Source organism: Phyllobates terribilis, unplaced genomic scaffold (genome assembly GCF_046119375.1).
Source record: "Phyllobates terribilis strain yellow unplaced genomic scaffold, ASM4611937v1 Scaffold_8__6_contigs__length_399053987, whole genome shotgun sequence".
Taxonomy (NCBI): Eukaryota; Metazoa; Chordata; class Amphibia; order Anura; family Dendrobatidae; genus Phyllobates; species Phyllobates terribilis.
The window spans coordinates 252,010,194-252,027,813 of record NW_027362768.1 but is presented as its reverse complement, the minus strand read 5'-3'; the positions used below and the strand labels follow the sequence as shown (position 1 = coordinate 252,027,813).

General features: G+C 46.3%; 1 protein-coding gene across 3 annotated transcripts in view; it reads left to right on the top strand.

Moving 5' to 3' along the window:
• The window catches only part of MRTFA (myocardin related transcription factor A), a 129,169-nt gene that overhangs the window by 78,314 nt on the left and 33,235 nt on the right, over positions 1-17,620 (top strand). For all 3 annotated transcript variants that reach the window (XM_073644167.1, XM_073644169.1, XM_073644170.1), the window contains 2 exons: positions 7,880-8,051; positions 11,177-11,974. In XM_073644167.1, coding sequence (XP_073500268.1) covers positions 7,880-8,051; positions 11,177-11,974 — 970 coding nt within the window. The remainder of the gene's footprint in view (positions 1-7,879; positions 8,052-11,176; positions 11,975-17,620) is intronic.

The window sequence follows — 17,620 nt, the reverse complement described above, 5'->3', positions numbered from 1 at the left end:
TACAAGGATTGGGGGAGGGCAGCATAGATACAAGGATTGGGGGAGGGCAGCATAGATACAAGGATGAGGGGAGGGCAGCATAGATACAAGGATGGAGGGAGGGCAGCATAGATACAAGGATGAGGGGAGGGCAGCATAGATACAAGGATGAGGGGAGGGCAGCATAGATACAAGGATGAGGGGAGGGCAGCATAGATACAAGGATGAAGGGAGGGCAGCATAGATACAAGGATTGGGGGGGCAGCATATATACAAGGATTGGGGGGCATATATACAAGGATTGGGGGAGGGCAGCATAGATACAAGGATTGGGGGAGGGCAGCATAGATACAAGGATTGGGGGAGGGCAGCATAGATACAAGGATTGGGGGAGGGCAGCATAGATACAAGGATTGGGGGAGGGCAGCATAGATACAAGGATTGGGGGAGGGCAGCATAGATACAAGGATGAGGGGAGGGCAGCATAGATACAAGGATGGAGGGAGGGCAGCATAGATACAAGGATGAGGGGAGGGCAGCATAGATACAAGGATGAGGGGAGGGCAGCATAGATACAAGGATGAAGGGAGGGCAGCATAGATACAAGGATGAGCGGAGGGCAGCATGTATACAAGGATGGGGGAAGGGCAGCATAGATACAAGGATGAGGGGAGGGCAGCATAGATACAAGGATGAGGGGAGGGCAGCATAGATACAAGGATGAGGGGAGGGCAGCATAGATACAAGGATTGGGGGAAGGCAGCATATATACAAGGATGAGGGGAGGGCAGCATAGATACAAGGATTGGGGGGGCAGCATATATACAAGGATTAGGGGGCATACATACAAGGATTGGGGGAGGGCAGCATAGATACAAGGATTGGGGGAGGGCAGCATAGATACAAGGATTGGGGGAGGGCAGCATAGATACAAGGATTGGGGGAGGGCAGCATAGATACAAGGATTGGGGGAGGGCAGCATAGATACAAGGATGAGGGGAGGGCAGCATAGATACAAGGATGGAGGGAGGGCAGCATAGATACAAGGATGAGGGGAGGGCAGCATAGATACAAGGATGAGGGGAGGGCAGCATAGATACAAGGATGAAGGGAGGGCAGCATAGATACAAGGATGAGCGGAGGGCAGCATGTATACAAGGATGGGGGAAGGGCAGCATAGATACAAGGATGAGGGGAGGGCAGCATAGATACAAGGATGAGGGGAGGGCAGCATAGATACAAGGATTGGGGCAAGGCAGCATATATACAAGGATGAGGGGAGGGCAGCATAGATACAAGGATTGGGGGGCATATATACAAGGATTGGGGGAGGGCAGCATAGATACAAGGATTGGGGGAGGGCAGCATATATACAAGGATGAGGGGAGGGCAGCATAGATACAAGGATGAGGGGAGGGCAGCATAGATACAAGGATGAGGGGAGGGCAGCATAGATACAAGGATTGGGGGAAGGCAGCATATATACAAGGATGAGGGGGGGGCAGCATAGATACAAGGATGAGGGGAGGGCAGCATAGATACAAGGATTGGGGGAGGGCAGCATAGATGCAAGGATTGGGGGAGGGCAGCATATATACAAGGATGAGGGGAGGGCAGCATAGATACAAGGATGAGGGGAGGGCAGCATAGATACAAGGATGAGGGGAGGGCAGCATAGATACAAGGATGAGGGGAGGGCAGCATAGATACAAGGATTGGGGGAAGGCAGCATATATACAAGGATGAGGGGAGGGCAGCATAGATACAAGGATTGGGGGGCAGCATAGATACAAGGATTGGGGGAGGGCAGCATAGATACAAGGATTGGGGGAGGGCAGCATAGATACAAGGATTGGGGGAGGGCAGCATAGATACAAGGATTGGGGGAGGGCAGCATAGATACAAGGATTGGGGGAGGGCAGCATAGATACAAGGATGAGGGGAGGGCAGCATAGATACAAGGATGGAGGGAGGGCAGCATAGATACAAGGATGAGGGGAGGGCAGCATAGATACAAGGATGAGGGGAGGGCAGCATAGATACAAGGATGAGGGGAGGGCAGCATAGATACAAGGATGAAGGGAGGGCAGCATAGATACAAGGATTGGGGGGGCAGCATAGATACAAGGATTGGGGGGGCAGCATATATACAAGGATTGGGGGGCATATATACAAGGATTGGGGGAGGGCAGCATAGATACAAGGATTGGGGGAGGGCAGCATAGATACAAGGATTGGGGGAGGGCAGCATAGATACAAGGATTGGGGGAGGGCAGCATAGATACAAGGATTGGGGGAGGGCAGCATAGATACAAGGATTGGGGGAGGGCAGCATAGATACAAGGATGAGGGGAGGGCAGCATAGATACAAGGATGGAGGGAGGGCAGCATAGATACAAGGATGAGGGGAGGGCAGCATAGATACAAGGATGAGGGGAGGGCAGCATAGATACAAGGATGAAGGGAGGGCAGCATAGATACAAGGATGAGCGGAGGGCAGCATGTATACAAGGATGGGGGAAGGGCAGCATAGATACAAGGATGAGGGGAGGGCAGCATAGATACAAGGATGAGGGGAGGGCAGCATAGATACAAGGATTGGGGGAAGGCAGCATATATACAAGGATGAGGGGAGGGCAGCATAGATACAAGGATTGGGGGGGCAGCATATATACAAGGATTAGGGGGCATACATACAAGGATTGGGGGAGGGCAGCATAGATACAAGGATTGGGGGAGGGCAGCATAGATACAAGGATTGGGGGAGGGCAGCATAGATACAAGGATTGGGGGAGGGCAGCATAGATACAAGGATTGGGGGAGGGCAGCATAGATACAAGGATTGGGGGAGGGCAGCATAGATACAAGGATGAGGGGAGGGCAGCATAGATACAAGGATGGAGGGAGGGCAGCATAGATACAAGGATGAGGGGAGGGCAGCATAGATACAAGGATGAGGGGAGGGCAGCATAGATACAAGGATGAAGGGAGGGCAGCATAGATACAAGGATGAGCGGAGGGCAGCATATATACAAGGATGGGGGAAGGGCAGCATAGATACAAGGATGAGGGGAGGGCAGCATAGATACAAGGATGAGGGGAGGGCAGCATAGATACAAGGATTGGGGGAAGGCAGCATAGATACAAGGATGAGGGGAGGGCAGCATAGATACAAGGATTGGGGGGCATATATACAAGGATTGGGGGAGGGCAGCATAGATACAAGGATTGGGGGAGGGCAGCATATATACAAGGATGAGGGGAGGGCAGCATAGATACAAGGATGAGGGGAGGGCAGCATAGATACAAGGATGAGGGGAGGGCAGCATGTATACAAGGATGGGGGGAGGGCAGCATAGATACAAGGATGAGGGGAGGGCAGCATAGATACAAGGATGAGGGGAGGGCAGCATAGATACAAGGATGAGCGGAGGGCAGCATGTATACAAGGATGGGGGAAGGGCAGCATAGATACAAGGATGAGGGGAGGGCAGCATAGATACAAGGATGAGGGGAGGGCAGCATAGATACAAGGATTGGGGGAAGGCAGCATATATACAAGGATGAGGGGGGGGCAGCATATATACAAGGATTGGGGGGCATATATACAAGGATTGGGGGAGGGCAGCATAGATACAAGGATTGGGGGAGGGCAGCATAGATACAAGGATGAGGGGAGGGCAGCATAGATACAAGGATGAGGGGAGGGCAGCATAGATACAAGGATGAGGGGAGGGCAGCATGTATACAAGGATGGGGGGAGGGCAGCATAGATACAAGGATGGGGGCATATACCAAGATGGGGGTGAGCATACAGTGGGTATGGAAAGTATTCAGACCCCTTTAAATGTTTCATTCTTTGTTTCATTGCAGCCATTTGGTAAATTCTAAAAAGTTCCTTTTTTTTCTCATTAAAGTACATTCTGCACCCCATCTTGACTGAAAAAAAACTGAAATGTAGAAATTTTTGCAAATTTATTAAAAAAGAAAAACTGAAATACTTGTTGCATCATTCTCAAGAAGACTCATGGCTGTACTTGCTCAAAAGGGCTTTTCTACTCAATACTAAGCAAAGGGTCTGAATACTTATGACCATGTGATATTTCAGTTTTTCTTTTTTAATAAATTTGCAAAAACTTCTACATTTATGTTTTTTTCAGTCAAGATGGGGTGCAGAGTGTACTTTAATGAGAAAAAAAATGAACTTTTTAGAATTTACCAAATGGCTGCAATGAAACAAAGAGTGAAAAATTTAAAGGGGTCTGAATACTTTCCGTACCCACTGTATTCTTTATTTCTGCAGTCTCATACCCCTGCTCCTTTCTGTGGCTGCTCTATACTGCGCTCGCTTGCTCATTGTATCAGTTGATTTTTCTAAACTAAAACCTCAATATTTAGGTTAAATTGCCGTGTTGGCACTTGGCGATAAATAAGTGGGTTTTGGATTGCAGTTTGGGCACTCGGTCTCTAAAAGGTTCGCCATCACTGGTCTAGACTTTTAGCTGAGATGAATCTGTGCTACAGTAAATTTATCACTTAAACAAGAGCCATGTATCGGGGAGTCTGAGTCGTGGAGTTTGTGTCATGGAAATTGAGGAGTCAGAGTCGGAGGTTTGGCTTACTGACTCCACATCCCTGGATTTAACGAGCGTCGGTCAACTATATTCATGTTGCTCAGCGCTTGCTTACTTGCCTCTTTACATAGACTGATGAGGAATTGAAGAGGATAAAATGATCAATAATAGATCCCTATTAGTCGCCAGTGCTCTTCTGACTCAATAACTCCAGAGTTCCTCTGGCATTAATATCAGCAGAAAAACTGTACCCAGGGAGCTTCCACTGCCGAGCAGCTGCAGGCAAGCCTTAAAGGGGGTTTCCCATGAACAAAGTTAATTTTAAAGTTGATTTTAATCAATACATCTTCAAATAATAATTTCCACAATCAGATTTGTTTAAATAAAATGTTCCTGTGCTGAGATAATCTTATGAATGTGCCCCTGCTGTGTACTGTGTAATGGCTGTGTCTGACCGTGCAGGAACATGGTCTGATCATACCACAGCTCCTGGGCAGGGGAGGAGGGAAAAGAGAGGATACAGATAGCACATCATGGGATCACAGCTAATTGTTTTTGTGAGGTTTCCCTGCCTGTTTTTAAAAAATGTTTTACCTCCAAGAAAGAGTTATTTGTGATCCCCTGCAGTAATATCTGTACACTTTTGTTTTGCTTCCTCCCCTGCCCAGTAGCTGTGGTATGATCAGATCTTGTTCCTGCACAGTCAGACACAGCCATTACACAGGACACAGCAGGGGCACATCTATAAGATTATCTCAGCACAGGGACATTTTTTTTAACACAACCAATTGTGGAAATTATTATTATTCCAAGATCTATTGATTAAAATGAACTTTGTTCGTGTTCCATCCCCTTTAAATCACCAAGCATTGGATGGAGTGGTGTACAGCATGCCACCACTGGACCTTAGAGCAGTGGAATTGTGCAGTTTGGAGTGGCAAATTCCGCTTCTCTATCTGGCAGTCTGATGGACAAGTCTGGGTTTGGTGAATGCCAAGAGAATGTTATTTGCCCGACTTCTTTGTGGCAGCTGTAATGTTTTGTGGAGGCGGGATAATGGTATAGGGCTGACTTAGGCTTCCTAGTTCCAGTGATAGGAAATGCTAATCCTTCCGCATACCAAGGCATTTTGGACAATCGTATCCTTTCAACTTTAACAGAACATGACAGGCCACACAGGGCCCCAATCTCAACCCCATCAAACTTCTTTTGGATGAACAAGAACGAAGATTGCCGGCCAAACCCTATATCGTCCAACATCAGTGTGTGACCTTGCAAATCATATTTTGGATGAAAGGGCAAAAATTTACCAGTCACGTTGCAAAAAAATAGGGTATGTTCACATGGTGTGCTTGCAAATTTTTTATCGCTTTCTTCCCAAACCAATGTAAATACACATAACAAATACATTGTGTGAGCATACCCTTATAGTAGGGACCAATGCCAAATGAATGCCTAGGTAATTAAAATGAAATGTGCTAAAAGCTGCTGTAGATGCAATGTATTCCAGACTATGACCGCAGCACCAGGCTGTGTGGTCTGTAAACTTTATTACACAAACAGTAAATTATAAATCCCTCTTATTCATAAAAAAACAATGGGGACAAAAATAATTCTACCTTATATCTACAGCATATCATGTCATCTCAGCATTAACTCCTATAAGGCCAAAGTATAGCATAATGTTGTTATTAAGAATATTCATACCAACTAGGCAGGGAAATGTGAATAGTGTCAAGTCCCAAAATATTCTTAATAGATGTTAGCTTACAAAAGTGTAATTATTTCCTATCCAAGTAGAGGACAGGCACTGATATTAATGCCTTGTGCATATATTAACAGTAGCAGTGCTTAATTCTACTGAACATGCTAGTCAGAAGTGCTTATTAGTATTAGGTGAGAATATCCATAAATAGCCAATTAGGATAAATCCTTCACTAATTGTAGACCTCGTTATCTCTTCTGGGCTTTCTCTGCAGTTTATGCCATTGTACCTTGTAGATTATATAGGCACACTCTTTTTCTACAGCCAGCTGACTATAAAAAAATCTTTGAGATCCTCAAATATTCTAATTTCTTCTTAATTCTAATATAAAAAAATAAATCTATATTCTAATTGTAAAATATTCAAGCTCCAACAGTGCAGTTATATGATAAACCCACTTCTGTGGTATCTAGCTGTTGTGTTACACCTTGTGCCTGCACTGCGTCTAGAACACATCTAAATGATAGTAGTATCAATTTAGTCCCTTCCGTAGCAGCAAAAAAATAATTTAGGTTATATAAGCCGTTTTCTCCTTTATTGTATCTACATTACAAGTTACAGCATGTTGGCTTTTCTTAGTTCTTAGGCTCATACTAAAAAAAAAAAAAAATTAGTCTCGGATAACTTCTTTAATTACAGGCAGGTAGTTGCTAACTACCTGCCTGTTCTGCCAAATCAGAGCGGTCAAAGACTGCTCCTGCTGGCAGTTCTGCGGCTTCTGCTGACATCACGTTGACAGAACAGCTGCTTCTCTTTCACTCTGCTCTGTTGACAGGGGTGTGACTGCAGATGTCCTGCTGATTGACAGCCAGCTCCCTGCTGCCTAACTGCGAGAAGCCGGCTGTCAGTTAATGAGTCACACCCGGTCCACAGAGCAGCCCAGAAGAGGAAACATTGCTCCATAGACGTGAAGCATCAGAATCACTGGCAGGAGCAGTCTGTGACCACTCCAAGCCAGAGCTGGATAGAACAGGCAGGTAGTTAGCAACTACCTGCCTGTTACTTTTTAGGCCCACAAATCCTGGAAAATCCTTTCTTTTGAACAATATATGTTCTTAGGTGCAGCATATCTAAGCAATCCAAGTGTAGCGATTCGAAACTAAATGAGACCCTTCATCAGCTGCTACATCAGTGTGCACATCCAAAACACATCAAATCATATCTGAAATACAGCCTTTGAGGAAGGCTTGTGTTTAGCCTTAAAGATCTGTTAGGTCTTCTATGTAACACGTTCTGAGTAGCATTGGATAGCGTGGTATTGGTGGAGCTTTGCAGATATCAATCACTTTCTGTAGAGGAGATAGCCAGACTCCTTTGAGTCCTGGGAGCATTTCCTCAGCTTTTTATCTGAAAATACTGAATAAATAGAAATCTTATGCTTAGTAAGGTTGCATATGCTGCCATCATGTGGAGACATGACAGAAGTGCTTTCATAGATATTGTGTATTGCGACTGAATATGTTCCTTTAATAACGGAGTTAAATGGTATTGGTATCATAGGTAAGGTTGCTCTATGCTTCGTTTTTCTAACCGGATTATACTTTGTCCCCATTATTACTAGGCCACTGCTTGACCAGCCAGCCACTGCTGTGAGTACTGCCACTGCTGTGCGCGCTTTACCTACAGTCAGCATCTCCACTCATAGTGCACCTGTGGGATTTAAACAAAACAACATTACGCCAATTCCTGCAATAAAAACAGGTCCTCTGCCAAGCAATTTGGATGACATGAAGGTACGGTAAACATTAAGTATCATTAGTTTTTCATTTGGACATACAGTTAAAACTCCTGCCACCGAAACTAGTGATACAAAGAAATAATCTCTTGTGGTGTTAGCCGGCTCTGATTCTTTATTTCTTTGAGAAGACTATCAGTCAGTGCCAGGACGTGGTTATAGCTGCCACTCACTATGTGCAGAGGAGTTACTGATGCCATTCCCCTATGACTGAAAGCCGGAGGCTGCTGGGATGACTGAAAAGAATTTCCTCCCTGTAGCCGAGCTTTCAGTGCGGCGGCCGCACGGCTTCTGAACACTGTTAACCTGCAGATTAACCCCATAACTGCTGGTTAACCGCCTTTTTTACATGCCAGGTTCCTTTTAAAGGCTTGCGTCATTGAGTCTGGTCAGTCTGAGTCTTGATACTCTTTCTAGTGAGGGCCTTAAGAGAGTCCATGATTTGAGGTAATTCTTGATGAACTGCTACTAATAGTTGTCAATGCCAAGAAATCTATGATCCAGAATAAAATAAACTTTCTCTGTGTCAATCAATGATGTATCCCAGGAATAGCAATTCAGGAAGTTCAGAGGCATTTTTCAGGTTTGGCAGAGATGATTTTGTCGCAGTCGTCTTAACACCAAGTGGACATACGGACATTGTCCACACCTTAGGAAGAGATTTAAATGTGATTTACAGTTTTGGAGAGTCCCTGAACTCCAGACGCAGCTTGTTTTAACATAATCAACTACTCTTTACTCACCCTTCCGGGGTCCATTGCTGGTTCTCCACCACTGCGCCCAGTGTCTGTTATTGTCTGCAGCACTGATGTTATGTCGACAGTGTTGCAGCTCGGCCCAAGTTAATGACACAAGCTGCTGAAGTCATTGATTGGTTGCAGTGCTGTCTACGTGATGTAAGCACTATGGACCATAACAGACACCAGGAACTGTGGATGGGATTCAGCACTGGACCTTGGGAGGATGAGTAAAGGAAAGTTTTGTTTTTTGTTTTTTTAAAAAATGCAGCAGGGATTTTCTAAAACTGGGAAACCTCTTTAAGATGTCACAAAGGTAGATGAGGATATAATGATAAAAGACATCACAGAAGATTTAATTCACAAAATGTTTGAATGCAGCTAGCGTGTTACATAGGTCAAAAGGCTTGACTAAATATTCCTAATGACTATCACAGGTATTGAATGCCCAATCAAACAGTTCTTGCATATGACGCAATTCATAATGGTTTTTCATGGTGATTTTATTTACGCTTAATGTAAAAAAACTTACTCCAACCGATTATGTATACTTTTGAATGTAGCCCCTCTCCAAATTCTCTTTTAATGATGGTGGACATAGCTTCAGTCACCAGAAGAGACCGAAGATGCACTCTTCCTTTAGGAGGATGTTCATTTACTGGGACATGTAGAATAGGGCTGTCATATGGCTGGTGAGGCAACGGAGGTTTAGCCTTTTGCTTTGAGAAAACGTCTGCATGATCCTAAAATGCAGAAGGAAGGTTGGAGTAGCCGCAGGAAGAACAAAGTACTAAGGAAGATGGTCGAGATAACAATTTAAAGCACCACTCCAGTGTTTTCTTCTTTTATTGCAGCACTGGAGTGGGGCTACTAACGTAATGTCCCATCAACAAATATTATACTCGTCACCCGCCGTCTTCAGGTCTTCCCAGTGCCGTCCCGCGGCTCCATCTTGTGAGCGCAACTTCTGACGGACCAGAAGTAACGGTCACAAGCTTTCAGTGTAAGTCTATGAGAGCCTTGATCTGGTTCTCATAGTCTTGCATTGAAAAGTGACTTCCAGCTCCGCTGGAGCAATGCAGCAGGTCACAAACTGCTGGAGACCGATCGCAGTACGATGCAGATTTTTCCTGAGCGTTTCTGCATCTCCCTGGCAGAAAAAAACGCATGCGGATTGTACATGCGTTTTTCCTGCCAGGGACAAGCGGATATGAAGCGTTCTTCACATGCATTTCCGCATGCTTGTTGACAAGCGCTTTTCAAGCGATTTTAGCATCACTTGGAAAGTGCTTGTAAACTTGGTCACACTATATAAATCCATGCAACTGGCATGGATTTATATAGTGTGACCATAAAGAATGGTTAAAAATAAAAAAAATAAATCTATACTTACCTTTTGATGGGCCCAGCAGTCTTGCTTCGCTCTGTCCTGGCTTGCCGGCAGATTGCGGTACACTACACTGAAGGACCTTCCGTCACATGACTATGACGTCAGCGCAGGTCCTTCAGTCCACCACGATCTGCTGGCAAGGGAGGACGAGCGCAGCGGGGGCCGTCAGAAGGTAAATATAACATTTATTTTTTATTTTATTCTTTTTTTTTTTTACAGATACTATGGTACCCGGGTCCGGAGGAGAGTCTCCTGTCCTCTAGACCCGGGTACCATCCGCACATTGAAACGCATGGATTCCGCATGTACATATACAGTAATGCGTAATCCATGCGTTTCAATGCAAGTGAATGGCGGAGAAAACGCAGCACTTCCGCAAAATAATTGGTAGTGCTGTGTTTTTTTCCCGCAATGATAATCCGCAGCGGAAATTTCCGCAGCATGCGCACAGCACATGCGGATTATCATTGGGGAACATGGCAGGCCTTCTACCATGCGTTTTTTAAGCGTTTCTGCAGCGTTTTTGCCGCTGCTGAAACGCTTAAAAAACGCATCGTGGGCACACAGTTCTTTGGACTACCTAGTATCTCCAAGGCGGCGGCAGCAGCAGCCAGAGTCCAAAAGAACACCATATTTACTAATGGATCCGTATACTGCAAAAAAAAAACCTATCTTGAATAGCGTGTAAGATTGTTTTTTAAACCTACAGAGATTAAATGTAACATGGGGAGCCTTTGGGTGACAGGTGGGCTGTTAGAGCTGGATTTTAGTTGTATAATGGAGCAGACTTCTCCAAGTACGGTTGTGAGCAGAGCTCTGATGTGAGGACTATCACTGTGCTGTAACAGTCCGCTGATATGAATGTGCAATTCATCTGTATATATAAACATGTATTATAATGTACATGTGGCATTAGTCAGACTATATTTTTGTTATTTATTACATATATTACTTATGTGATCTGTTCTGATTCTCCTTTGTGTTGACTATAATCAGGTAGCAGAGTTAAAGCAAGAATTAAAGCTGCGTGGTCTCCATGTGTCTGGGACAAAGGTTGACCTCATCGAAAGACTTAAAGCAACACAAGAGCTTTGCACTGATCCTGCCCATCTAAAGCCGGTCTCTGTTCAGCAGCCTAAGCCAAGTGAAGTGGTATCAAGAAAGCCTAATGTTTGCACCTCTCCCTTAGTGGCAGAACCATTTAGCTTATGTGGATTCAGTTCCACCACCCCACCATGTTCTCCTTGCCCCTCAGAAGTTTCTGTGGCTAGTGCAGAGGATGTGCCCCCTGCTGGAGACTCTTCTGCAGAAGTGGTTTCTTCTCCTGTCACACAACTTATCTTCTTACCATCTCCAGCACCAGTCATAGAAAAATCCTCTACAGATGTCAAAGACAAAGATGACATGCTACAAGAGAAAGACAGGCAGATTGAAGAGCTAACTAGGAGGTTGAAACAAAAACAAGAATTAGTAGAAAGACTAAAACAACAGCTTCAACAGGAGAAAAGAACACAGCCGCCTCATCTGTCTGATGATCACCAGACTTTAATTGCGCAAGTAAAACAAGAAATTGGCCAAGTTACTTCTGATTCCAGTGGATGTATGGAAATCTCAACTACAAGAGCAACACTAAAGCCAGAAACTGCCAACCTGCAAAAGTCACAACTCTTCATAAGTTCAACATGTAAAAAGGATGGAAGTAAAAGCAGTGGCTTATGTGAAGCACAGTTGGTCCTCGCAGTTAACAGGCCAAACATCCCACATGGGGAGGACAGTAAATCGCTCATACTGCAGGTTGGTAGAAACATTAGATTTCATATAAAGGAACTCTACCATGTGACAATATATAAAAATAAGGCAACTAAACATGCTAAAAACTCTTTTGTAAAGACAGGATATTTAATCCATCTACTTGAGCAGCAGACATGTACATCAGCTCAATACCGGCTATAAAAATATGCATTTAGTAATGTTAAAGTGGCTTTAAAGATAGCAGATGTATTGAGATATGCTGACATTGCTTCTCTTGGAGGAGCCAGATACATGCTGCATGAGTAGGGCTCTGCTATGTGCATGAATTCTAACTCTGTAACATTAGTCATCCCGATCATCATGTAATAATAGGCATTTAATATTAATCCCATATTAATATTATCACATGAGGTGTGTGTGGGCTTGATTTGACATTTTGTGGATCATTCTGCATGAAACACTGGAGGTGCATTAATAACTGGTATAGAGAACCTGCACATTGGACCATAAGGTAGGCTACCGAAGACCACGCCTTTAAAGGGGTGGTCTGGGACTTTTTGACACATGGCAACTACCTACCTGTTTTGTTTGTTTTGTTTTTTTACTAATAGAGGCAACTACCTGTCTGTTCTACCCGGCTCTGGCACAAAGTGGTCATTTTACTGCTCCTGCCGGTGATTCAGATGCCCCCTGTCAACAAAGGAGCTCTTTTTCTTCTGCTCTGTCGACGGGGCGTCATTGCCAACGTTATGCTGATTGACAGCCGACAACGCCAGTTAGGCAGCGGGGAACTGGTTGTCAGTCAGCATGACGCCGGCAGTCCCACCTCTTTAACAGAGCAGGGCGTAAAAGAAGCTGCCTCTCTGTTGATGCGACATCAGCAGAAGCAGCTGAATCACAGTCAGGAGCCACATTTGATCTATTTACACCATTAATATGGGCATACAGGTTATAGACTGCTGAGGAGAGTGATCCCTGTATGCCTCATATCTGATGTCTTGTTGAGAAATCCTCTTTTATCACTTTATATAAATGACCTCTTCCAGGATGTGGGATCACGCTGCCCAGAAGATAACTCTGCCTCCAGAGATTATTTTACATGTAGGGCAGTTACCAGTGTGAGACTAGTAACAAACACAGAAGTGATATTTGTCATCTTGCAAACACATTTTTTGCTTCTGTCTCAGCTCTGCTGTATTGTAAGAATATTACACATTGTCTGCCTGTGAGATGGAAGGTGAAGGTGAGCTTTCACCTGCAGATGTGTCCGGTATAATCACACACAGCTCTGCAGAGAGCGGCCATTACACATCACACTGGTAACTCCCCCAACATGTATAACAATCTCTGGAGGCAGTGGTATCTTCCGGGCAGCATTTTCCCCATAGCCTGGAAGAGGGCATTTATATAAAGAGATAAAAGATGATTTCTCAACAACAAGACATCTGATATGAGGCATACAGGTATCACTGTCCTCAGCCGTCTACAACCTGTATGCCGGTATTAATAGTTTAGATAAAGGGAATTTGTCATCACATTTGACCTAAGTCCTGAAATGTCCCACTGTACAAATGGGAATGAATATTTGCATGAGTTTGTGCTTCTCGGAAAGGCTATGTGGTATGTATATGCAATTGCATAGATATGTGTGTATGACATTATATGCATGGCCGTATTTCTCATTCATGCTGCCACTTTAAGTGGTCACGCCGTCTACTAATCAGTCAGACTAAGGGTATGTGCACACAGCGTTTTTTTTTCTGGCAGATCCACTCTGTAACCTGCCTGAAAAAATGCTAAATATATGCTAAAAGGAATTAACTCACTGTAAAAACAGCTCTCTGTTCATATGTTCAGTCTTTTTTTGAGGTTTTTTTTTAACCACTTCAGGTTTTCTAAGACATGAAGTGGATAAAATAAGTGACTGGTCCATTTAAGAAAAAAATAAATAAACAAAAACTGATGGCTAAAATTTGTCGGAAAAGACGACCAAAAAGAAGCAAAGTTACTTCGGGACAAAATGACGATTATGTGTACTGAAGCGTCTTCCATCTCAAAAACTCCACGGATTCGCAGAAGTCTAAAATAAGTTGTGTGCCCATACCCTTCAGATAGTAGTTAAGGGGAGATGAGAATCCAGCATATCCAATTTCGGACGGTAGATTTTATTGTTCTGTAAGTGATAAACTGCTGTCAGAGATGTCTAACAGCGGCTCTCATACGGAACAGAGGAACGCTAGTCTCAGAGTGAGTGATCCTGTATATGGGAGACCGGGGCAAGATAGCTGCTGGCCTGAACGATCGGACAGCTGTCTGTAGTGTATGGGGACTTTAATCAATTTCTTGTTCAGCTGACAGACATTCAAACAGTTGTATTTTTAGTCCAGCACACTGACCTTATAATGTTTTAGTATCAAGTCTCATAAATTAAAGATTACTGTATTAACGGTGGTTCTGGTGATGTAGTCATGTATTGATGATAGTTCTGGTGATGTTTACTGTACTAACGGTAGTTCTGGTGATGTATTCATGTAAATGTTGTAAACATCACCAGAACCATTGTCAATACAGTAATACATCACCAGAACCAGTCAGTACAGTAATGCATCACCACAACCACAGTCAGTACAGTAATACATCACCAGTATCTCCATCAGTGCAGTAAAACATCATCATAACCACGGTCAATACAGTAATACATCACCAAAACCACAGTCGATGCAGTAAAACATCACCAGAATCACCGCCAGTGCAGTAAAACATCAAGAGAACCTGTCAGTACTGTAATACATCATCAGAATCTCCGTCAGTACAGTAATAAATCACCAGAACCAGTCAGTACCATAATACATCACCACAACCCCAGTCAGTACAGTAATTCATCACCAGAACCTCTGTCAGTACAGTAAAACCTCATCAGAACCACCATCTGTGCAGTAAACATCATCAGAACCTCCATCAGTACATGAATACATTGCCAAGTTTAGTACAGCAATCAATTGTAGTGTCAGGTCACCCCAATACAATTGTAAGCAGATATCTCAAGTTTGAAAGTTATTCCCTATCCGCGAGATAGGGAATTATTTTCCGATCACTGGGGTCCAACTGCCGTGTTTTCCACCGATCCTGAGAACCAGGGATCTGAAGAGCCCCAGTTGAATGGAGCAGAGACATCCGCACTACTTCTTCATTCATTGTAATGGGAACATCAAAGATGAGCAGAGTGCTACGCTCTCCAATCTCCGGCACTCTCAATAAGAATGAATAGAGCGGTATTGCAGATGATCGACCTCTGCTCCAGTTTTCGGAGGATACCTGAGGATAGGGGATAACTTTCCAGCTTGAAACAACCCCTTAAAAGAGCAATAAAAGGGTTGTCTGGTTTAAAACAACAAATCTGCAGTCACTATGTGACTACAGAGTTGTGAATCCTCCCAGCGCATGCACTGCTTGCTGTGAGGATTTAACTGTGTCAGCGCTGGGAACGGTGGTCATGTGAAAATATGCATACTCCACCCCCCTCCCCTCCCCCCAATCTTTCCCTAGGTTCTCCATACAGCTTCCCCCCACCCTCCCCAGGTTCTCCATACAGCTCCCCCCAACCCTCCCCAGGTTCTCCATACAGCCCCCCCCCCCCACCCTCCCCAGCTTCTCCATACAGCTCCCCCCCCACCCTCCGCAGCTTCTCCATACAGCTCCCTCCCCAGCTTCTCCATACAGCTCCCCCCACCCTCCCCAGCTTCTCCATACAGCCACCCTCCCCAGCTTCTCCATACAGCTCCCCCCCACCCTCCCCAGCTTTTCCATACAGCTCCCCCCCACCCTCCCCAGCTTCTCCATACAGCTCCCCCCCCACACCCTCCCCAGCTTCTCCATACATCTCCCCCCCACCCTCCCCAGCTTCTCCATACAGCTCCCCCCTCCCTAGGTTCTCAATACAGCTACTCCCACCTCCCCCAGGTTCTCCATACAGCTCCCCCAGGTTCTCCATACAGCTCCCCCAGGTTCTCCATACAGCTCCCCCAGGTTCTCCCTACAGATCCCCCCCCCCTCCTCTGGTTCTCCATACAGCCCCCCCCCTCCCTAGGTTCCCCAGTTTCTCCATACAGCTTCTCCTTCCTCTCAGGTTCTCCATACAGCTTCTCCCTCTACTCCCCAGGTTCTCCATACATCTCCCCACCTCCCCAGGTTCTCCATACGGCTTCCACCCCCCTCCCTAGGTTCCCCAGTTTCTCCATACAGCTTCTCCCCCCACTCCCTAGGTTCTCCATACAGCTCCCCTCCTCCCCAGGTTCTCCATACAGCTCCCCCAGGTTCTCCATACTGCTCCCCCCTCCCCCAGGTTCTCCATACAGCCCCCCCTCAGGTTCTCCATACAGCCCCCCCTCCCTAGGTTCCTCAATTTCACCATACAGCTTCTCCTTCCTCCCAGGTTCTCCATACAGCTTCTCCCCCCACTCCCCAGGCTCTCTATACACCCCCCCCCCACCTCCCCAGGTTCTCCATACAGCTCCCCCCCTCCCTAGGTTCCCCAGTTTCTCCATACAGCTTCCCCTTCCTCCCAGGTTCTCCATACAGCTTCTCCACAGGTTCTCCATACAGCTTCTCCCCAGGTTCTCCATACAGCTCCCCAGGTTCTCCATACAGCTCCCCCCACCCCCATCCCTAGGTTCTCCATATAGCTCCTCCCCTCTCTAGGTTCCCCAGGTTCTCCATACGGCTTCAACCCCCTCCCCAGGTTTTTCATACGGTTTCCCCCCCTCCCCAGGTTCTCCATACGGCTTCCCCCCCCCCTCCCCAGGTTCTTCATACGGTTTCCCCCCCTCCCCAGGTTCTTCATACGGTTTCCCCCCCTCCCCAGGTTCTTCATACGGTTTCCCCCCCTCCCCAGGTTTTCCATACGGCTCCCCCCCTCCCCAGGTTCTTCATACGACTCCCACCCCCCCCTCCCAGGTTCTCCATACAGCTCCCCCCCCCCCAAGGTTCTCCATGCAGCTCCCTCCCCTCCCCAGGTTCTCCATACAGCTTCTCCCCCTAAACCCCAGGTTCTCCATAAATCCCCCCCCCAGGTTCTCCGTACGCTTCCCCTTCCTCCCAGGTTCTCCATACAGCTTCTCCCCCCATCTCCCCAGGTTCCCCATACAGCTTCTCCCCCCACTCCCCAGGTTCTCCATACAGCCCCCCCCCCCCTCCCCAGGTTCTCCATACAGCCCCCCCACTCCCCAGGTTCTCCATACAGCTCCCCCCCCCCTCCCCAGGTTCTCCATACAGCCCCCCCCCTCCCCAGGTTCTCCATACAGCTCCCCCCCCCTCCCCAGGTTCTCCATACAGCTCCCCCCCCTCCCGAGGTTCTCCATACAGCTCCCCCTCCTCCCTAGGTTCCCCTGTTTCTCCATACAGCTTCCCTTCCCCAGGTTCTCCATACAGCTTCCCCTTTCTCCCAGGTTCTCCATATGGCTCCTTCCCCTCCCTAGGTTCTCCATACTGCTCCCCCCCTCCCTAGGTTCTCCATACTGCTTCCCCCCTCCCCAGGTTCTCTATACAGTTCCCCCCCTCCCTAGGTTCCCCAGTTTCTCCATACAGCTTATCCCCCCACTCCCCAGGTTCTCCATACATCCCCCCCCCCCTCCCCAGGTTCTCCATACAGCTTCCCACCCCTCACAGGCTGCGTCTTCAGCTCTGTGAGCG